Consider the following 21,923-nt stretch of genomic DNA (forward strand, 5'->3'; position numbering starts at 1 on the left):
TTGCTTTGTGCACTGGTGCACAGTCATGTTGGACCAGGAAGGGGCCATCCCCAAACTGTTCCCACAAAGTTGGGAGCATGGAATTGTCCAAAATCTCTTGGCATGCTGAAGCATTTAGGGTTCCTTTCACTGGAACTAAGGGGTCAAGCCCAGCTCCTGAAAAACAACCCCACACCATAATCCCCCCTCCACCAAACTTTTTACACTTGTCACAATGCAGTCAGACAAGTACCATTCTCCTGGCAACCACCAAACCCAGACTTGTCCATCAGATAACCAGATGGAGAAGCGCGATTCGTCACTCCAGAGAATGCATCTCCACTGCTCTAGAGTCCAGTGGCAGCGTGCTTCACACCACTGCATCCAGCACTTTGCATTGCACTTGGTGATGTATGGCTTGGATGCAGCTGCTCGGCCATGGAAACCCATTCCATGAAGCTCTCTACACACTGTTCTTGAGCTAATCTGAAGGTCACATGAAGTTTGGAGGTCTGTAGCAATTGAGCCTGCAGAAAGTTGGCAACCTCTGCGCACTATGCACCCCAGCATCCGCTGACCCCGCTCCATCATTTTAAGTGGCCTACCACTTCATGGCTGAGTTGTTGTTGTTCCCAATCACTTCCACTTTGTTATAATACCACTGACAGTTGAATGTGGAATATTTAGGAGCGAGGAAATTTCACGACTGGACTTGTTGCACAGGTGGCATCCTATCACAGTTCCACACTGGAATTCACTGAGCTCCTGAGAGCGACCCATTCTTTCACAAATGTTTGTAGAAACAGTCTGCATGCCTAGGTGCTTGATTTTATACACCTGTGGCCATGGAAGTGGTTAAAACTCCTGATTTCAATTATTTGGATGGGTGAGTGAATACTTTTGGCAATATAGTGTAGGTTTTGACCACTGCCCACTTGCCTGTAGCAAACAGAAGAAGCAATTTTTGCTTGCCAAGGAGCATTTTAGTAAGTATATTAAATGTCATGTGAGAGTTTGAATGTTATTATCCAAACTCTCAACAGTTGAGCATCTTCCAGCTTTGTTTCCAAAGAAATCTATAACAGGTTCTACAGTTTCTAAGAACTAGCTATGTTGACATTTTGGAAAAATTATGTAATACAGGCTATGTAATGCAAGCTATGCTAACCTCAGGCAGTATTGCTTTTATTATCAGTTGCATTGTTAACTTGCACATTTGCTCATGTTTTAGAATCCTTCAGTAAAGAACTTCTAAAGCTATAAATTACATAGTTTTTCCCTAATTCTCCTCCCTTCTGGCTACAAAGAGCTGAGGACAAAAATAGTTTTAACTCTTTATCTTTGTGCCTCAGTAATAAGAATACAACACATTTTCTTTTTCAATTAGTTTCACTGGGACCTTTGTAGTGTGGAAACATGGTCCTCTTTCAAACACTGTTTCTAATTTGCATTTACAATCTGCAGTTATGTAAAGATCTGCAACATAGCTTGTGTCAACTCAGTTTTTCTTCCCTTTCTTGCCCTGTAGCTTCTCTATCAAGCATGCAAACCTTTGCTGCCATCAATCAACTGTGGATGGGTGAATTTCCATGTTGCGTAAAAAACACCTATTTATAGAAGCTAACTAAGTCAGGCTTAAACATAAAGATTTCTCCATTTTCACTAAAGGCCATGCTGCTATTGCCATTCCTCCGTCTCTGATTGTATGTAAAACCTGCCAGTGCACGCTGAACATGTTTCAGTTTCTGCACATTTCTGCAAACACAGATTTGAGCGTGCACGTCTATGTGTGCTGACAAATTGAGCTGACCTTTGCTGACCCCTGTCACAAACGTTTGAGGGAATCTGTCTATGTGAACGAGCAACAACAAGTCGGAGTGCTTGTCAAAACTTGGTGCAAGTAGACAAATTGGGCCCATGCTCTATGAAAAAAAGAGTCCTATTTCCCCAAAGATAAGGCAGCACTTTGAGAAATTTCAGCATTGTTTGAGGTACTTTCTTCAAAGACCAGAAGAGTTATCTCCCTAGAAATCAAAACGTTAAATGTCATGCACATAATTTATCTTGTGTCATTCTTTCTTCACAAATCAGTCATCTCTGCCTGTCATTTATTGTTCATCAACCTCATGCCTCAGTCCTACTGACATTAAATCACCTATGTAAGGAATGTTTGTGTCAACAAACGGAACTTTCTTGTGACTCTGACACGAGTTAGAAATCAGATGTGGCACGTAGGAGGAGATCAGCAATTGCATTCATTATTTCTAACACACAAAAACAACAAATGGTGATTTAACAATTCAAATTAGCCGCAGAATTACATAAACCACCTTCTGCTTGACACGGTAGCAAAAATGTTCAAGTTAAGAGAAATAACATGAATTATTTTGCACCATTTTACCTCTACTTTGCATGCATTTAAAAGATGAGGCTTCCCTTTTCTGCTTCTGCTCTGAATTATGACTGCTATGCCAGTAACTCGGCATATGTGCTGAACATATGCGGGTGCCTGTGTGTGTCAGAGGATGTGCTTTAAAAGATCTCATGTTGCAAAAGTGAACCTGTCACTTCCCTTCTCTGTAACACTGTATCAAGCTCACCAGATCTGTCTTACTCCGCTTGCTACAGCAAATTACACCAAGAAAGAGGGATATGCTTCACAAGATATGGATGTATAGTACTTTTTTTTGCAATATTCCAGGTCATATGACCATATATGGGCACTTTTATATGGGAATGTTCCTCTTTAAATTAAAAAAAGTAATCCAGAGTATGTGCAAGATATAAAAAGCAACTTATCATGTCAAATTGCGTTATGTTTTTAACTGTTGTAGCCTTGTGCAGCATGAAAATCATCCTAAAATCAAACTGCATTACCCTTGTTCACCAGATAGTGTCACTATTGTGCCCAATCTGCCCTTCTCTTTATCTAGTATGACTGATTTCACCTGATTTTACACTTATCTTTCATTTTTCACCTCGTCTCCCCCCAGGCACTTTAGGAGCCCTTACTCTGAACTAAATGTATCTACACATGTTCTCACTCCGCCTGGTTGTCGTCTAAATTAGAGGCAATTAACATAAATGAGGTCTCTCCCTCTCTCTGCCTCCCTGCGGGGTTAGAAGATGTTGAATACAGCACGGGGGTTCATGTCTGAACTGTGTCTAAGGAGAGGAGAGGAAAGACAAATGTGATTAAAAGTGGAGCATGAATATAGCAAAGGGAAAACCAAAGGCAATAATTACACAAACTAAAGTGGAAAATAGCTTTTTTAAATACTGGTTTCTTACAATGGCTTTTCACCACAAATTATTAGTCTCTGTTTGTTTTAATCTCCTAGAAATCCCACACGGGTGGGGTTAAACTGCTGCTTAAATGCTGTAATTGTAGTTAGCTGTAATGCAGAACTATTATCCAAACCAGGTAAAAGCCTAGTATTTGCAAATACTTTATGGTTTAGGGGGTTTAATCCAGAATTTACTGGGATTTCTCCCTAAATCCACTCCTTTTCCCTGAGCAAAGTAACAGCAGCATTACCTTCATGTGTGCAGCAGGGCAGTATGTGCTCTCTGAGCTACATTTTGCACTGATACAAAGACTCATTGTCCAAACCATAATGGTTGCAAGTACTGTATGAGCCTTGAAAAGTAGAGTAACAGGATATGCTTAACTCTTAAGCCAGCAGCTGTTTCTTCCAGCTCCTTTTCATGCTAAAACTGCAGCTTACTTTGAACCTGCTTGGCTAAATCCTGTTAAAACAAATGTGCAAAAAAGAAATCTGCATATGCACTAAATAATAAGAAATGTTAGCGTGTAATTTAATGAGAGAAAAAAGAGGTCAACATTTCCTTGTTATGTATAGTTCAACTGAAAAATCAAATTTCCTGTTTCTCAGGCATATAAGTGATGTATTCCTGGGAAGAAATTATTTTAAAACCAAAAGTAAACAACAACTTCAAACCCTGGTGTCTGTGTGGGAGTGTGGGAATGACTTAATTTGCTCTCGGGGACACTTTTCAGACTAAAGAGCAGATAATTGGGGACGCCTTGACCAATTGGAGACAAAAGCCGTGCCCTCATTTGGATAAAAAGCAGTTTTTTGGGTCAGTGGTTGAGGTTAGGCTAAGGGTAAAGTTAGACAAGAAGTGGCTGGGGTTAGGCTTTGTTTGCAGGAAACTAGTCGAGGTCAATGAGACTTACACAAATGTGACCTGAGTAGATGTGCACCCGAGAAAATAAAATACTTCCAGTTGATTAACCTTAGGGATCTCCTGGCTCTAAGTGCCCAAATTTAAACGGGTGAGTGGTGGGGGCCTATGGGTGCTGTTAGGTAGGATATGTAGGTCATACAGCGTTGTCACTACCTGAAGCTTGCATGTACAGCCGGGGTCTATTGAAGGTGGAGATGCTATGGCAGCTATGACCACGTACGGTAATGTAAGTACACTCAGACAGTATTCAGACCCCCTTTACTTTTTCAGTTTTATTTATACTGCAGCCTAATGCTACAATCCTTTATATTTTTTTGTTCTCATTAATCTGCGCTCAGTATCTCGTAATGAAAAAGTGAAAACACAATTTTAGAAGTTTTGCAAACCTATTAAAAACCCTGAAATATCACATTGACCTAAGTCTCCAGACCCTTGTTGAAGCACCTTTGGCAGCAAATACAGCCTCAACTCTTTTTGAATTTGACACAACAAGCTTTGCTCACCTGGATTGGGGGATTTTTTATGCCGTTCTTCTTTGCAAATCCTCTCAAGCTCAGTCAGGTTGGATACAGACGGTCAGTGGACCGCCATTTTCAGGTCTCCCCAGAGATATATCATAGGGTTCAAGTCAGGGCCCTGGCTTTTCCACCACAGGACATTGATAGAGTCATCCAGAAGTCACTCCTGTGTTGTCTTGGCTGTGTGTTTAGGGTCGTTGTCATGTTAGAACGTGAACCTTCGGCCTAGTTTGAGGTCCTGAGCACTGCAGAACAGGTTTTCATTAAGGATATCTCTGTACTTTGCTCCATTTAGCTTTCCCTCAACCCTGACCAGTCTCCCAGTGCCTGCTGCTGAAAAACTCCCCCACAGCATGATGCTGCCACTCCCATGCTTAAGTGCTGGGATGGTATTGGGCAGGTGATGAGGGGTGCCTGGTTTCCTCTAGACACAACCTTTAGAACTGGGGGAAAACAGTTCAATCTTGGTTTCCCCCTATCAGAGTTTCTTGTTTCACACAGTCTAAATACTTTCTGAATGAAGTGTATGTTTAGCCATAATGCCATAATGAAAAGGGGTCTCTTCCCTGAGCGCTAATCCTTTCTTATGGGCACAAGTGTCAGTGGTGTTAAGTTCAAAAACTGATGCTGAAATTCAAGTCACTTTAAGGACAACAAAGGAGTTTTTAAGCCAAGCTTCTCCTGCTTTGACTGTATCACTCAAATTCCACTTTCATCAACACCCAGCCTCCACAAATTGGTGCATCGACATAACTCATCTTACAAAAGAGTTTAACAGGAGCTGTGAGGATCCATTAGAGACACACAAACAGGTAAGAATCAGCTGCTGACCCACTTTGCCGCAGTCCTATTTTTCATGTCAAGGCACAGTAGGTTCCCTCCAGTGCTGTGATGACAATTTTACAGCCTTGACAAATATGAAGAGGGCATTTAAATTGTACCTTTGGGCAAAATGAGGTGGCATCTAAAAAGGGAATTTGGAATAATAATGAGGTGTCAATATGGATGCAATGGCACATTTAACTCACAATATAATATCTACAACCATACTGCTCACTATACAGTGTTATCACTGTTGGTACAGATTTTCCAATTTGAATAAAAAAACATGAAATTCAAGCACTTGTACCCTCCTGCTGTGAAATCATGCTGTTGTGATGGATGCTGCACCACAACGCTTTTTACTCTGACATAATCATCCACTAACTGCTCTAGCATTGATTGTATTTAGTAAGAACAGGGGGGTTTAGTAATATTTTGATCTAGAAAACAGGGGTAAAGGTGTCCAAAGTCTGTCAGGTTGCACTCACATGTAACCTAAGCATACTAAGCAGAGAGGGATGATAGTAAGCTCAGGAATGTGGAAGTTGACCTGCAAAGAGAAAGACCAGCAGTGCTAGTCCTGCTAACGTTAGAAACATTCTGCAATGCATTCTGTTTTACCGTTACACAAGGCCGCATGTAAGGGCTAAAGAGGAGAGCTTTCTGGGACCCAACCATTGGGGGGGGGTGGGGGGGTGGGGGGGGGGGGGGGTCTTTGTAAAGTTCGTCTGTCATAACCATATTTCTGTAATTAACCTGAGTAATAACCACTCTTAACAAAGCTGCAAAAAAATGAATTTCATTTATCTATGCTTTAGTAAAATATAGTCTTTCAAAATGTAAACCCCTTTTCCTAAAACAGAATACCTTTTTGATAATGATAACAATGTGGATGGGCATATTCAAAAAGTAATGTCAAGCTATGCTGAAAGAACATAAGGAAGCCGGGAAATAGAGAATAAGGAACTGAGACAACTTCAAGACAAAAATAACAATAATTGCAAAAGTTGGTAAAACGGGTTGAAAGTGGCAAAAATTGGCCAAACAGATTGGTAAAAAGAGGTTTACAGTGGCAAAAAATGGGTTAAAGATGAAACAGTGGACAAAAAGTGCCAAAATTGTGTGAAATATTGCAAAAAATAGCCAAAAAAGCAGTGAAAAGGAGTTCAAAGAGGAAAAAATGGGATGGATGTGGCAAAAATGGGTTACTAAAGTTCAAAAGCAATTTGGGTAGAAAATGGTGAAAAGCAGTTCAAGAATTCCAAAATTAGTACTGAGTGGCAAAAATTTGAAAAGTAGTGAAAAGGGGTTTAAAGAGGAAAGTATGGGATAGACGTGGCAGATATGGGTTATATTATATCAAAAAGGGGCAAAATGGGTGGAAAATGGTGAAAAGTAATTCAAACATGGCAAAATGGGTTAAAATAGGCAAAACCGGGCAATAAAGCAATAAAAATGGGTTAAAAGTGGCAAAAATGGGTACTGAGTAGCGAATGTTAAAAAAAAAAAGTGGTGAAAAGGGTTTGAAAAAGAAAAATGGGATAAAATGTGGAAATTGGGTTACAAAATAGTGAAAAACAGTTAGAAAGTGGCAGAAGTTGGTGAAAAACTGTCAAAAATTGGTTAAAATTAACAAAAAAATGGCAAAATGGAAAGATTAAGTAATAACAAGTAGATAAAAGTGGAAAAATGAGTTGAAAGTGTAAGAATGGGCTATAAGTTTAAAAAGTGGAAAAAATGAGTGTAAATAATGGTGAAAAGGGGTTAAAAAGTGCCAGAAATAAATAATGTACTATCAGAAGCCATTTATAGTTTGACACACTTTCAGCTCCAAAATGACATAACTGTTAGCCAGGATGCTAACACGAATGCTAATGATTGAACACTCATGCATTGATATCATCAATAAATCACAAATGGGAAGGGCCCATTCTCTGGGTTTTCAGTGGCCCAGATGATTCTGTGGGTAGGCCTGCCATTACAGTGGGAAGTTGGTTGACAGAATGTATTTACTTGACTTTAGGCTAGTCGAGGAAATTCAATTATATTTTGGATTTAATGGGACGGGAAACTACACCTCCAAGAACATCATTACTTTTTTTTTTCATGTTTCCAGTTCATATGGTCAGTGAAGCTAACCAGAATAGCAAGTACTTCAGGGATGGATATATAAATGTATGGAAATGCATACATACCCATTAAGCGTGTTTATCTCTACATGTAGGATATTTATTCTTAATGAACAGAGTAGTTGTTGGATCTTTGGTCTTAGTCGGAGTGGAAGCCCAACAAATGTACAAACTGTTAAGCACACGACGATTGCTCAGGCTGACTACATGACACGTGTGCACCTGCTCGTCTGTCAGATACAAACCAACACTTTGATGTGTGCTGCTGTTGAGACCCACATCCCTGCATGCTCCAGTTCTGCACTTGTGTTTGCATGTAAATTTGGGCGTCATCACACCACACGGACACACATGTCTGTTAGAGTGTGATGGCACGCGATTGTTTGGTCTGATAATCTACTGTTATCAGCTGACACCCTCAGCTTAGATGTGTAAAGTCGCCCCGTTTACTTTGAAGTGGGTTACCTGTTGAATGAGTGTGTGTTCCTGTGTGTGTGTTTGAATCACTGTGATGAAAATTCATGGAGTATAAAGGCCCTTTTATTGTCTCCAGAATGAGAGGCTGGCACTGTCTGGTTAGTGTGTGCTTGTATGTGCATGTGTGCATGACAGACGAGGTAGAGAGCGGGAGGTCAGCACGGCCTGGTACTCAACCACTGAAGCCTTATCATTGTGTGTCTGTGAGTATGAGAGAGAGAACAGCCGAGAGAGACAAAGTCTAACAGCACAACAACGAGACACACTGACAACAACGGCAGGAAAATTGCATATCTCCAAGTCAGTGTCATTACAGTGCATTGTCACAGCTGATTCTAAGCACTCAGGAGAAGGTCCAAGTCAAGCCTCGAGACATTCACATCAAGTCCAAGACTCTTAGCTGCTTTTCCACCAGCTGGTCCAGTTTCTTTGAGGAGGGTTTGGTTAAAAAAAAAAAAAAAGAAAAAAAAAAGAAAAAGAAAGAAAAAGAAAAAAAACAGTTTAGATATAACTACTTAGCATACTTAGCTCAAAGACTAGCTTTTCTGTATTTCAAAAAGGGAAAAAATGAAAAAATGTGCAAAAGTAGGGAAACATTTCACTATCTTAGGTTCATGCAGTGATACTCAACACGTGGCTCTTCAGCTACATGTGGCTCTGTTGTAATGATTTGTAGCTCTTTCATGTCTTAATTTGAAATATTATTCCACCAGAAAACCTAAAAATGGAGACTTTGACCTCAGAAATTATCCATTGCAAGTAACATTGATCAGTTTGTTCCCCACATTTACACATTAGGCTTTAATTGCCAAACTTTAATGTTAACCTTTATTTTTTGTCTGTATATTTCCAATGCCCTTAGTAGCTTATTCTCACCTCTTACCCATTTTACCACTTTTTGCCCATTTTTTCCACTTATCTCCCAGTGTTTGCTGCTTTTTGATCATTTTTGCCTCCTGTCACTCATTTTAATTGCCACTTTTCACCACTTAGATTGTGGCTCTTGCAAATGTATTTTTCGACAATTAAGCTCTTTGGTTGAGCAGGGTTGAGTAATACTGGGTTAGTGTAAGTACTATGAATATACTTTGGGCCAGTTCCACAAAATGATTGTGTCGCTTTTGCATCTGATGAACCTATGCAAATGTAAAAAAAAAAAAAAAAAAGTGTGCTAGCATGCACAAACTGCATTCAAACTGCTCTGTCAAACACAAAGAAAGAATATTCAGAACATTGTGAGCGAGCGTTGCAGCCCCAGCTTATGATTTTTGATATTGATCTGCAGAACCATGAGTTAGGCTCCTACTAGATCCCAAAAGATTCCTGAAGAAAAAGAAAATTTAAAGTAATTTAAGGTGGTAAAACTGCGACTGGACTGTAACAATTTGGGGGAGGAGTTCCAAACATACTGTCACTTTATTCTGACACGGAAATCAAACATCCAATAAATCTTAAATCACAGGGTACATAATGATAAAAATGTGCACGCTATAGCTTTAACTGCTTAATCACAGGGTCCACATTTTTTTCAGAAAATATGCAGTGTATATATTTTTATAAAGCAAACTGATAGTAGTCTTTAAAATGCCTTTGCCTTCCCATAATGGTCCTTAAGACATCTTCACCTCATTATCACCTCATAAGCAGTGCCATGCTTTCAGTTGCTGTGCAAGTAAATAGAAAACAGCACATAAGGATTCAAGTAACAACGTTTTGAAGTCCTGGAAGTATCCGCTTATTATGTAAGCTCCATCATTTTACTCTGTCTTCCCCAGCAGCTTTGTGGGAAAATAAATCCTGCAACTTCATAAAAATTACCACAGGCAATTCATTCATTCTCCACAAAGAGAGGCTATTAATAACTTAAATACACAAAAGAAAGTTATTCCCACTTTGGGAAAAAAAGAGAAGCACATGCCAAAAGCCTGTGTCGCTGGTTTGGTTAGTGTTTCGCAATACCCTCGCACAACTTTGTTTACAGTCAAGCAAAACTGTTACATGGAGAGAAAGAGCAGCACAAAACCCCTAAGGCCTCACTTAGAGAGATGAAATGTTATCAGTGATTAAAGAAAATTACAGGTTTGGGTTTACGGCTTCTGTTTGGACTTTCACGGATCCAAACATACAGAGAAACATGGCCAAGAATGTCCCTGATGAACTCCCTTTCAAAACCACAGCCTTTACCCTAAACTACCTGTTTATTTGCTGTTTACAGATGAGAAAAAAAGCATTTCTAAAGGAGGATAAGTTGAAACCATCACACTGCAAGTCTCTCTAAACCTGAAGTGGGAGTGAAATGTTTACAATATAGCTAAATCTTCACTGCAGTTATTCTTTCTAAGAAAAGCTGAAATTGGCATGTGCCAAAGGCTCTGTGATTCTAGGAACCAAAGAAAGACGAGGTCTGGCTCAACAAATGTCTCTCATGATGTTACTTTCAATTTCTAGGAATAGTTACAGAAAAAAAAGTCAGTGGGGAGGAAGGTTTGCTATTAGCCTCTCATTTTGGGATTAGCTTAGAATTTATAGCTCAAATAGTACAATAATCCAAGCAGGAGTCGGATAGGCCATTATGTGCCACTGTGTAGTATTACAATACAAACCACAACCCCTGAAAGAGAGCTGGGGTGTAATTCTGGAAAAACCACAAAAGGAAAAGTCAGCTGACTGCGGGGAGTTCCTGGAAACATATCAATGCAAATGTATTTAGAGACAAAAAGGGAAGTGAACGGACAGATGCTTCTGCTTTGACACCCCTGAGGAGAACAAACACATTAGCCATCAATGTGAGAAAAATGTTAGCTTAGACCTTGAGGCAATGGACTGGACCTCCATTATTATGTAATTTTGCTAAAATGTTGAAAACAAGGCTCCAAAGGAGGTTGTTCTGTACATTTCCCTGTTTGCTGTAGATGTTATATTTAATATGCCTATCATGTTGTTTATCTGGTGTGTTAGTGAGTACAGATAAGAGGGTACGACTATAGACCACCTGCAGACATCAATTACTACAGAAGACAGTGTAAGTACCGCCACTGAAGTAAACTTATTTTGCATTTTTGGTGTATATTATACAACTTCAACTCCAAAAAAGTTGGGGCACTGTGTAAAATTTAAATAAAAACAGAATGCAATGATTTGCAACTCTCATAAACCCATAATACATTCACAATAGAACATAATATCATATCAGATGTTGAAACTAAGACATTTCATCATTTTATGAAAAATATTAGCTCATTTTGAACTTGCTAGCAGCCACACATCTCAAAAAAGTAGGGACAGAGCAAAGAAGGCTGGAAAAGTAAGTGGTACAAATTCATTGTCATTGAAATCACTGTCTGTCTACACAGTTAGGTATCAGTGTTAATTTTGTTGACTAATTATTACCCACACCGATGAAATCGGCAGGGCGTTATGTAAAGGGTTCCGTGTCTTTGTTTGTTTGTTTGTTTGTTCATTTGTATGTGTACAAGATAACTCGCAAACGGAAAGTCGTATCTTCACCAAATTTTGAACACCATAGTAATCAGTGGGAGCGTGAGTTCCTCGGTGGCGCTGCTTAGGCATGGGTCTGCCGCCACAGACGGCCATGCTAGTTTTCGTTATAGTTTTCGTTAGTATCCTTTTCTCCCCTGACGAAAACGAGACAGTAACTAATAAAAACAAGTGCAAATGGACAAAAACTAAAACTAAATTAACTGACATTTTAGTCAACAAATAAAAACGAGACGAAAATGTTTGATTGAGACTTTATCCAATCAGACCTAATTTCATCGTGTAGAAAGTAGGGGCAAGTTAGGCATATATCCAATCACAGCTACTTTGGCTGTGTGGAGAAGTGGGATGAGATACGAGGGACATCAATCACAACTGCTATTGCTGCGTGGTGGTGGGGTAAGTTTAGGGAGAGATCCAGTCAGTCGACTAAATTTACTGTAAATTTCGTCGACTAAAATGTTGGGAAGTTTCGTCAACTAAAACTAGACTAAAACTAAAACAATTTAGATGACTAAATTATGACTAAAACTAAAAGATATTTTTGGTAAAAGACCATAACTAAAACTAAATTAAAAAGTGCTGTCAAAATTAACACTGTTAGGCATGCCATCCACAAACGCCAGTTAAAGCTGTATCGTGCAAATAAAAAAGCCATATGTGAACACGATCCAGAATCCCCACCATCTTCTCTGGGTCCATTCAAAATGGACTGTAGCAAAATGGAAAACTGTTCTGTGGTCAAATTAATCAAAAACTGGAATTCTCTTTGGGAACTACAGATGCCGTGTCCTGAGGACTAAAGAGGACAGGAACCAACCAGCTCATTGTCAGTGGACAGTTCAAAATCCTGCATCTCTGATGGTATGGGTTGCATTGGTGCCTATGGCATGGACAGCTTACACATTAAGAAAGGTACTCTCAATGCTGACAAGTATACTGAGGTTTTAGAGCAACATATGCTCCCATCCAGACAATGTCTCTTTCAAGGACTGCCCTGCATATTTTAGCAAGACAATGCTAAATCACATCAATGGAAAACAACTGGTCCATCATAAAACAAAAAATGGCAAACAACCAGGAATGCTGAGCAGCTATAATCCTATATCAGACAAGAATGGGACAACATTCTTCCCCTAAAACTTCAGCAACTGGTCTCCTCACTTCCCAGACATTTATGGACTGTTACTGAAAGATTGTTATCTATGTATGTTCTATTGAACTTTTTTGGAATTTGGGTTGTAATATCATGTCTTCATAAATTTCTTACTGCAATCTGGGAGAGGCCTTTATTATACCAAATATTAACTTTAGTACTTTATACTGTATGTAAAACCTCATCTTCATGCTAACAGACTTTTTAATGATGTATCACATTCTCAATCAAGGACAACAAGCATTTATATCTAAGCCCAAAGTAAATATTCAAGACCTCTTTACTAGTTAACTATGTCAGCTGGGGTTGCCACTGTCATGTATTTCTCTTTTCCTTTTATTGGAAAAAAAAAAATCACCTAACTCTCCAACATACAACCAATCAGTATATGCTGCATTATCAGAGAAATGTACAGCCAGTCCTATTGTGCAATGTCGCACACGGATAGTGACAAATGGATTAAAATGAAAAGAATGGGTGCATGCAGCGGCCTTTTGTACCATACTTATCATAGGAATCTTAACTATGGTATTTGGCTTAACGAGATACATGTTTGTTAAAAGAGAAAAACATGGATCTAGGCTCTGAAATCATTTTCTAGTCCTTAGAATGTATGAATAATTTAATGAAATTTAAGTAAACAGCAGCTAACCTGTTTACCAGTAGAAAACATCCTTTTTAACTCTCTCCATAGACTGGTCTAAATGTTTACTTTACTCTTTGTGCACCATTGTGTGAGAGAGAGGGTTATGTTATGTTCAGGTACACTTAAACAAATGAAATTCCAGCGATTGAGGTGATCATTTTTCGGAGGATTATGAGCTTTCATCAGAGTGTTTAATCCCTATTGACAACCCTCTTCACCCTGAGGACTCTCTGTGTGTTTGAGCAAGAAAAGGGAACAGAGTTGCCCTTTTTGGATGTTTATTCCACAATGTTGGTGGCCTGTTCTCCATTAGGAAATGCCAAAGAAAACAGCAAGGCAATGCCATTTTCGTAGGTGTTTATGGTTTACTGTTTAATTTTGGTGTCTCCAATATGAACCTTTTCGAAGTCCCCTGTACTTTCCACTCATGGTGACATGTTAATTCGGGGTTTGATGGGAGCCTGTCTGTCGACCCGCTTGTTTGTCTGTCTTCTCTTTTCTGTTTTTTCCCTTCAAAGTCAACAGCAGCACATTCCTGTGTCTCCTCAGTCTTACAAAAGGCCTGTCAGCCTTACATTTTAATAAACCACAATTTTTGCTTTCAAACATTTTTTGGTCTTCAAGCCTCACAAAGCAGCTTAGTGTCAATCAATCATTTTTATTAATAAAATCTTTCATGACCTTTTACATATAGAGCAGGTGTAGATCAGACATCAAACAACAAGTCTTTTATTTCACCTACAATTGAACACAGTCACAACTGTCTGCCTGAGCCTCTTTCAAAAGAAAGACAGTTCAGCTTTGAAGTTTACACCACACATTTTGAGTTTGTCTATCATAACCGTGACAATTCATTTGACATATCAGTGGACTGCAGTGAGTCTAGCTCCACTCTTTAGGGTTGGTACACTTGGTACCTCCACAGAATGGTGCCAGAAAAGTAGGACAATACATATCAGTTATTTTAGTACTTTTCCAAACTGTCCTCTAACACTCCATGTACATAAAACCTTTATCTTGTAAACACCATAAATCAATCATCTTAGTCCAATAATGGGCAAGAGGTGAGATATACATATGATATATATATATATATATATATATATATATATATATATATATATAACATAAATATGATAGCTTATATACACTATATGGACTAAAGTATTTGGCCACAACTTGGCCAGAGGTGTTTGAAATCAAGTATCTAGCATGCAGTCTCCATTTGCAAACATTTATGATATAAAATTGGTTGCTCTGAAGAGCTCATTGACCTTTGCACAAGGTTTGTGAAACTTCATCCATGCTGGATTTTTTTCCACAGTCAACTGTGGGTGATGTTCTTAGAAAGTGGACGTGTTTAGAAACAACATCAATTCAGCAGAATACCATGTAAAATCACAGAGCCAGATCAAACACGGTGTGTAAAAGATGCTAAGACTCTGCTGATTCCATCGCTGAAGAGCTTCAAACTTTCACTGGCATTAATATAAGCTGCACTCAAGCCTCATATCACCAAGTCCAATGTCAAGTGTGTTCTGTGAAGTTACAGAACACTGGGGTCATGGTATGGGGCTGTTTTTCAAGGTTTGACCCCTTATCACCAATGAAAGCCAATCTTAATGCTTCAGCATACCAAGACATTTTGGACAAAGCTATGCTTCCAACTTTGTGGGAACAGTTTAATGAAACCCTTTTTTCTGTTACAACATGACTGGGCCCCAGGGCACAATGTTAGGACTATAAAGACATGGTTTGATGAGTTACAATTGGAAGAACGTCACTGGCTCACATGTATTTGAATGACAGTCTCTGTTGGTGGAATGGTCAGGCGGGCAAATAATTTCACTGCATCTCATACTTTTTCTTGTCTGAGATCTTAGAGCGAGACATCTGTAAGACAATTCATAGAAAGACGATTGTGGACTGAACCTTAAGTTTACTATAAATATAAGTATTTAGTTTAGCCTCAGTTTCCCCTGATCAAAGATTAACTCCTGAAAGGTGCTGTTTTAATGGCTATTAGCTTAAGTTTCCTTACTTGAAATATCTATGCTATTATGCAGGCTTTTGTTAGAAAGTTTGCTTGTTACTGTTAATTAACTAGCATATAGAGGTTTATCTAGGAAAATAATTGTTAGCAAACACAGCTAGGCTAAATTAGATCAATCTTATGTTGTCAAACTTTTTATAGAAATGACTATTCAAGAATGTCACCCACCTCAATTGACAGCCATACAAATGGCTCAGAGATACCCAAATCAAACTCTCCTGATATCACTTAGCTTGTCCTTTGTGCTCAGAGTATCTTTGGAAGCCTGGGGTCCCCTGGTTTAGAGAGCAGTAAACTGCTAACAGTGGAGTCTTAGTGCTTTTATGAGAAAATGTCTGACCTCAGTTAACTTAACAGAAATACCACAGAATGTTTTTGTAGAGCAAACAAGCACAAATAGACTCAACTTGGTGAGCACTGTTTCCAGTGGTTTTTCAGCCAAATAGAGTCAAAAACTTGGGACATAACTAACTTTACATCTGGACAATATTTGCCAGGTTTCAGCATGATGCTTTATTTGGTATTCCAGTATCTTGACAAACTAGATTTGTTATATTGGGAGAACAGAAAGAGAGAGAGGCAGCAAGAGGGCAAAAGAGAGCAAGAGTGGGTGAATAGGTCGTTTGTTCATCTCTCTGCTGTCCTCCCTGGCCTTGCCTGGTGCTTGGTGCCTGGCATCCAGGGTCATTTCCTTTCATAACCACCACTGCCATCCTCGCATTAGCATTTTCACTCCTGTGGGGGCAAGACTTGAGTGTACGAGTGTGTGTGTGCTTGCTTGTTCGCTACGGCACGAATTATGCAGGGGCTCGGGAAGACAGAGAGAGGGGATCAAGGCCGAGACATCGACCTGACATCGCTGAGATCCACCATGCCAGCCAGCGGACCTTTGCAGGTCAGTGCAACCCCAAAAAAATCTGGTAAAAATCGAGTGAAACAGGACAAAAATAGCGTCAGGGGTATGTACAGACAGAGAGAAAGATGTTCAGCTTCCTGTCTGTTCTGCAGTGCTCTCTCACTTTTTCTTCCTCTTTCCTTTCCTCCACTCTTTCATCTCTCTTTCTGGTCTATCTGTGGCCCTGAATTTGCCACAGAGCTGTGGTATGTCTCGCCTACGTGAGAGTTAAGGATCAGAGGGATTCTGTGTAGTTAGGCTTTGAGTCTGTACTCTATTCTGGGACCAAGTTACGATCGCAACATCCATCAAATATCAATTAGGGCCTGGGTGCAAAGGCTAATAAAGTCCACTAATGTAGCAGCAGGTCAACAGAGCAGGTACTCATGAATGCCAAGAAAGAGGGGTCAAGGTAGGGTTAGGGACCTAATATGATAGTTTCCAAAAAACTTTGTTTTTGCTTGTACTCTTATTTTGAAAGAATCCCATAACTGGAGTTTGTTTGCACTGTTCAACTAAGTATTATTTTCTCTGAACCATTGCTTATCATGCTTATATGTATGTGGACAGCCTAATACTAATACTACAGACCCTCACAAACAACATGCTCTCTGATGTCTGTAGCGGCTCTTCTGTATCAGTGTCAGACCCAACAGTGTTCCTGCCTGTCAACCAGCAGAGCTATCAGTTACTAGTATATATTTAGCTACACAGTCTCCAGTGAACAAAGTGCTATTACTCAAGACACATAACTGTGAGTCCAAAAAAGATGAGAGGGCTGGTGTGTAAATACCGTTACAGGTTTCAGAAAAGGAATTGTGCCAAATACACTTTTTTTATCAAGGCCATCCACCCTAAATACAACTGGGTTTATCTATAAAACACTTTTATTTCAACTTTATTTTAATGCTTACACAAATTAAAGGCCATTTTAGACTGACAACGTGCCTAACTTACTAGCCATTGTGTAAGTGCTTTCACAGCTTGCTGTAACTCAGAAGTGTTGTGCTCATGTGAATTGTTTTTGACATTATAAAATAGTATACAGAGAATGTGGAGCCATGTGTGGTTTTGGGCTTCTTGCGCCATCTCTAAAGGATCATGCACAATCATGCTTGTTTTGTTTGACTAAAAAGGGCAACATAGTATGGGAGGACTGCGGCATTACAGAGTGTCAAAGCAGATTACAAAATCAAGCTGGGTAGAAGTGAATTTAAGATAGACAGACATGATTATCCTGTCTTTTACTGTGCTGTATACAGCATAAACCTAAATATTAATATGCCTATCCTGTGCAAGATTTGTTCGTAGAACTTAGTATTTTGTCTAGTTTAAGCTACAAAGAGTGTCACCTTAACTGTGTGAGGACAGCAAAGCGGCTGCAGTTTGCAGCAAACCTGTGAGTTTTACCGATCTCACACCCCTTCAGTGCAAAATTGCTCATGAATAGTTACATTTTAACAGCATTTAAACTCATGCAATGTGCATGAACACAGTTCAAACAGAGGTTGCATTGTCTCTATATGTGACCGGTTCATCATCAGGATCATTAAAAAAGTCCTGAGCTGCCAGCTCATATAGGTATATCATTTTTGACTCTCTCTGTGTTTGATGCTGAAATTCAGTTTACTGATAGATTCCTTTTCCCTTTTCGTCTTGTTTCTTCATGTCTTCCCTTTAAAATCACATAGAGTACAGATGAAAGGTCCCACGTAACCATACTCAACAAACTGAGGGCATTCCTTTAAAGATGGCACCTGTGACTGTGGCATGCTGCACGACATTATCTTTACTTTTTGTGTAGGATGTGATTGCGTTCTTACATGGTCACAGCAATGTCCAGATTTTTAGCTACATTTTGGAAGCCTGTAATTTGGAATTTTAGCCATCACTGTCTGTTTTTATTTATTTACCTATTTTTAAGTAAGTGGCCATATTTCAGGAGAGAGTGAAATTGGTATGTCTTGTCCTCTTTGATACTGTGCTCTGGTAGAGGCTTGACAATCACAGGTAGTGTTGTCCAAGCATATCCCACTTTAAGTGGCTGTAGTATGCAATACAAGTCAAATCCATATTCCAGCATTTAAAAATATCAGACATGCATTTCCTTATCCAAGTCTCTTTCACTGGCTGAGTGCAAAAAAATTATAGTCTTCTGCCTCACCTGATTCAGAGGTACTTTCCATCTCCTCTACGTCCTTTTTTTCCTTCACTGCAGTAACTGAAATTGAGAAACAAGCAAGAAATGAAGCAACAAGACAAGGAACTGGCATAAAAATTGCACTGTTGAGTAGCACAGATGTAGAAACCAGGTTTAATCCCTGCTACACCAGCACACACATAACTAGTTGCAGAACTTTGTCCCCATCACCCCAGTCTACTCCTTTCTAGCCTAAAACTTGTGTTGCACTTTCATATGGTGCATTAGAACTTCACTGCCTGGAAATCAAAACATGCTGCTTAGCTGACCAAAGGATCACCTTTAAGGAGAGATTTCATCACCAAGAAAAACTGTGTATCCATTTGGTATTAAGTATGGCTGAATGAGTTGCAAAAATAATGTAATTGTGATTTTTTGCCAAATATTGCGATTTAATACGCGATCATTCTAAAAATAAGACCATGTGTATTGAAAAGAATGAAATTATTTCTGAAGCAATTAATCCATATTAACATGAATCTGAATATGGGGGGTGCAACAAGTTTTAAGCTATAAAGGAGGCAGCTGGGGTAGAAGAGGTGAGGCTGGCTACCAGCTGATTGCAGCTGGGGTATGAGTTTCATGAGGTAATGCTAGGATTCATCAGTGTTTGCATAAGGTTTGCACAAGTTAAAGAAATATAGCAACTTCTGCAATTTGAAAATTGCAGCAGGCCATATTGCGATTCAATCTAATGTGCGATTAATTGCCCAGCCCAGTATTAAAAGGTTAAAACTATGATAAGTGTTCCTAAATGAATTCTATTTCTGCACAGTTTAGAAAGACTTCAAACTTGCAAGAGACCATTTACTTGAGTTTGTTTAAAGTTATGCAATTTGTTGTTCCAAACATCCAAGCAAAGTTGGGAAAGAAGGCTTTCAGTTCTCTGCACATTTTGCTTGGAAAAGTCTGCAGACTGATTTTAAACAGCAAAACTGTCCCTGTCTCTTGAGCTCATGTTTTGTTATCACTGTACTTACTGTCTATTGTGAAATGTGTGAATCTGAATGCTGCTGTTCTTGGCCAGGTCTCCCTTGGAAGACATCTTTGATCCCAGTGGGACTAACCTGGTTAAATAAAAAAAAACTTGCATGGATAAAAAGTGGGAATTAGGACTTTCTTATATCAACCTGTGTAGTCATCTCCTGTTAGTCATTAGAAAGAGTGCAGCTTCCAAATTGACATCATTTATGAAACCTAGAGGACACACTTGCTTCCTATTCTGGCTACTTGTTAATTTACCCAACAGTAAGCAGCCATTTACATTCTCGTCAGCAGGGCAACAGTTAAAGATGCATCTTGTACATATTTATAGTAGCACAAGTACATTTTTTTAGCAGCTTTCCAACCACCTCCATATTTACCACTTATAAATGCTGCTCCTGTTCATTAGACCCAACAGAAGTCAGTTTTCACTGGATGGAAATACACATTTATTGGCTGTTGGCAGAGCTGAAAGTCTACAGCAGCACCCTTAATCACAGATAAACTGAGAATGTATGGCTACATTTAGCCACCATCAGCCTCACCCTCTTACTTATATCATGTGGCTCAAGTCTAAATGTTTACATTAACAGATGCCAAGTCCTGACCACAACTACTCACTTCAACCATGGTGGTTTAATCATATGCTGACAGAAGTAAAGAAAGAAACGTGTGCTCCTGAGAAAAGCAGAATTGAGCATACACATGAACACATGCGGGTGTTTAAGTAAGCATGTGTGTGGAAGAAATTGCTCTCTCAGCATGATACACATCCTGTATGTCAATACCAGCTCATGCTAGTATGTATATGATTGATGCTATCACCCTAAACTGTGCATCTCATATGTCTTTGCCATGTTGTTTTAACAGACAGATGCATGGCTAGTCACCACTATATATGCAGACAGATGGATGGCTGTACTCATGGTCTAAAACACAGCAGGTGCAGTGGTGTAGAGTAGAATTATGTAATGGATATTCTCCTTTAGAGTGCCATCTATATTAAATATGGTTTTCCTTACAATCCTAGACCAGTAATGTAAAGCCTCTGTTGATACATACGGCTTATGAATATATTTGTACGGACACCTTGCTGGCAAATGCTGCCAGTAGCCTCCCCTTGAAACATATCTAAATTTTATTAATGCATTTAACCAAATTAAATAGGTTGTGTATTGACCGATATACAGTAAACACACAAAACAGGTCAAAATAAAGGCAACAAAATCAGGAGTTATAGGGGGTGGAGGGAGGTGAACTGGTGCCAGGCAGAGGTTCAAGGTGCCAGCAGGTAAGCAATCAGCATACACATGCAATTAAAAGTGTGACAAAATGATCTAAGAGTGTGGCGAAACTTTAGGTGTCTGAAAGCCACAGGGATCCACAAGTAAGTAAATAGGAAAACAAACAAAGTTGTGTTGTCTCAAGAACCAAAACAGCCAGAGGCAAAGGAATACAGAAACTATAAATGCTAAGGCAGAACGTCTTGGTCGGGAACAGAGATGAAGACGATTTCTGGGATACAGCAAAGAAGTTTGAGTCTGCGGTGGGGAATCAATCTGATGACGAGCCTTGCTTGAGATGGCGAAGAACAATCTGGCAATGAGTGAATGAGCAGGGGGGCTTGTATACCGAATGGTTTGCAGGTAGAAAGCAGCACCTTGCAAAGGTGAGTTGAGTCAGCTGATGAGGTAGAGTGGAGCAGTGGAAGAGTGGAAAATTACTGGAGCATCGAATCAGGATAGTCACGGAACCTCCCCCTTAAGGGACAGTTTCCGATGTCCCAACTACAAAACTGAATCATGTGGATTGAAGGAGCCTTGAGAAGGCCTATTACTCAATGGAAAATTCCATCAGCCTCTTCCTCCTCTGCCTGGGGTGGCACTTAAGGGAGGACAGTCCTGCTGGAGCTACCTGTGGGCCATACAGGGCAAAGCAAAGGCCTTCATGTGGATAGAAGGCAGACTCAGGGAGCACAGGGGGGCAGAAAGATAAAAAGGGCCTTTCCAGAGGTAAGGCAGGAGGTCAATCGATGGGTTGGAGTCTCTCTGAAGGAATGGCATGTGTCTCTCTGGAAGGGGACTGGGAGAATCTGGAACATGCATTAGGCCTAGCTCACTCACACAGAACCAGGTGTCAGCCCAAATGCTGAAAGGGGATCAGGAAAAGGTGAACCAGAGGGGGTGTCAAATGGTTGGGTCAAACGCTGACCAAAAACGGCCCAGTTGTCAAGTGGGGCCCCCAGATATGGGAATCATGACTAGCTACTTGGAATCCCCATCTCGGGATGTTACAAGTCATCGACCAGCACAATGGACTTCAGACACAAGTCATCGGCTAAGGCCCCAGACATT

The 21,923-nt window shown here is 39.7% G+C and overlaps 1 protein-coding gene and 1 long non-coding RNA gene across 3 annotated transcripts in view; one reads left to right on the forward strand and one right to left on the reverse strand.

Annotated features, from left to right (window-relative positions):
• The first annotated feature begins 16,021 nt into the window (after nt 1-16,021).
• Nucleotides 16,022-21,923, forward strand: part of LOC121505273 (ninjurin-2-like) — a 47,655-nt gene continuing 41,753 nt past the window's right edge. The window contains exon 1 of the mRNA XM_041780431.1: nt 16,022-16,385. Coding sequence (XP_041636365.1) covers nt 16,290-16,385 — 96 coding nt within the window. The 5' untranslated portion in view covers nt 16,022-16,289. The remainder of the gene's footprint in view (nt 16,386-21,923) is intronic.
• LOC121505274 overlaps nt 19,568-21,923 on the reverse strand; it is a 48,323-nt gene continuing 45,967 nt past the window's right edge. The window contains exon 6 of one of the 2 annotated variants that reach the window (XR_005991549.1): nt 19,568-19,652. This is a non-coding gene — a long non-coding RNA (uncharacterized LOC121505274). The remainder of the gene's footprint in view (nt 19,653-21,923) is intronic. The other variant, XR_005991550.1, reaches the window with a different exon arrangement.

The sequence above is a fragment of the Cheilinus undulatus genome, linkage group 23, assembly GCF_018320785.1.
Source record: "Cheilinus undulatus linkage group 23, ASM1832078v1, whole genome shotgun sequence".
Classification (NCBI taxonomy): Eukaryota; Metazoa; Chordata; class Actinopteri; order Labriformes; family Labridae; genus Cheilinus; species Cheilinus undulatus.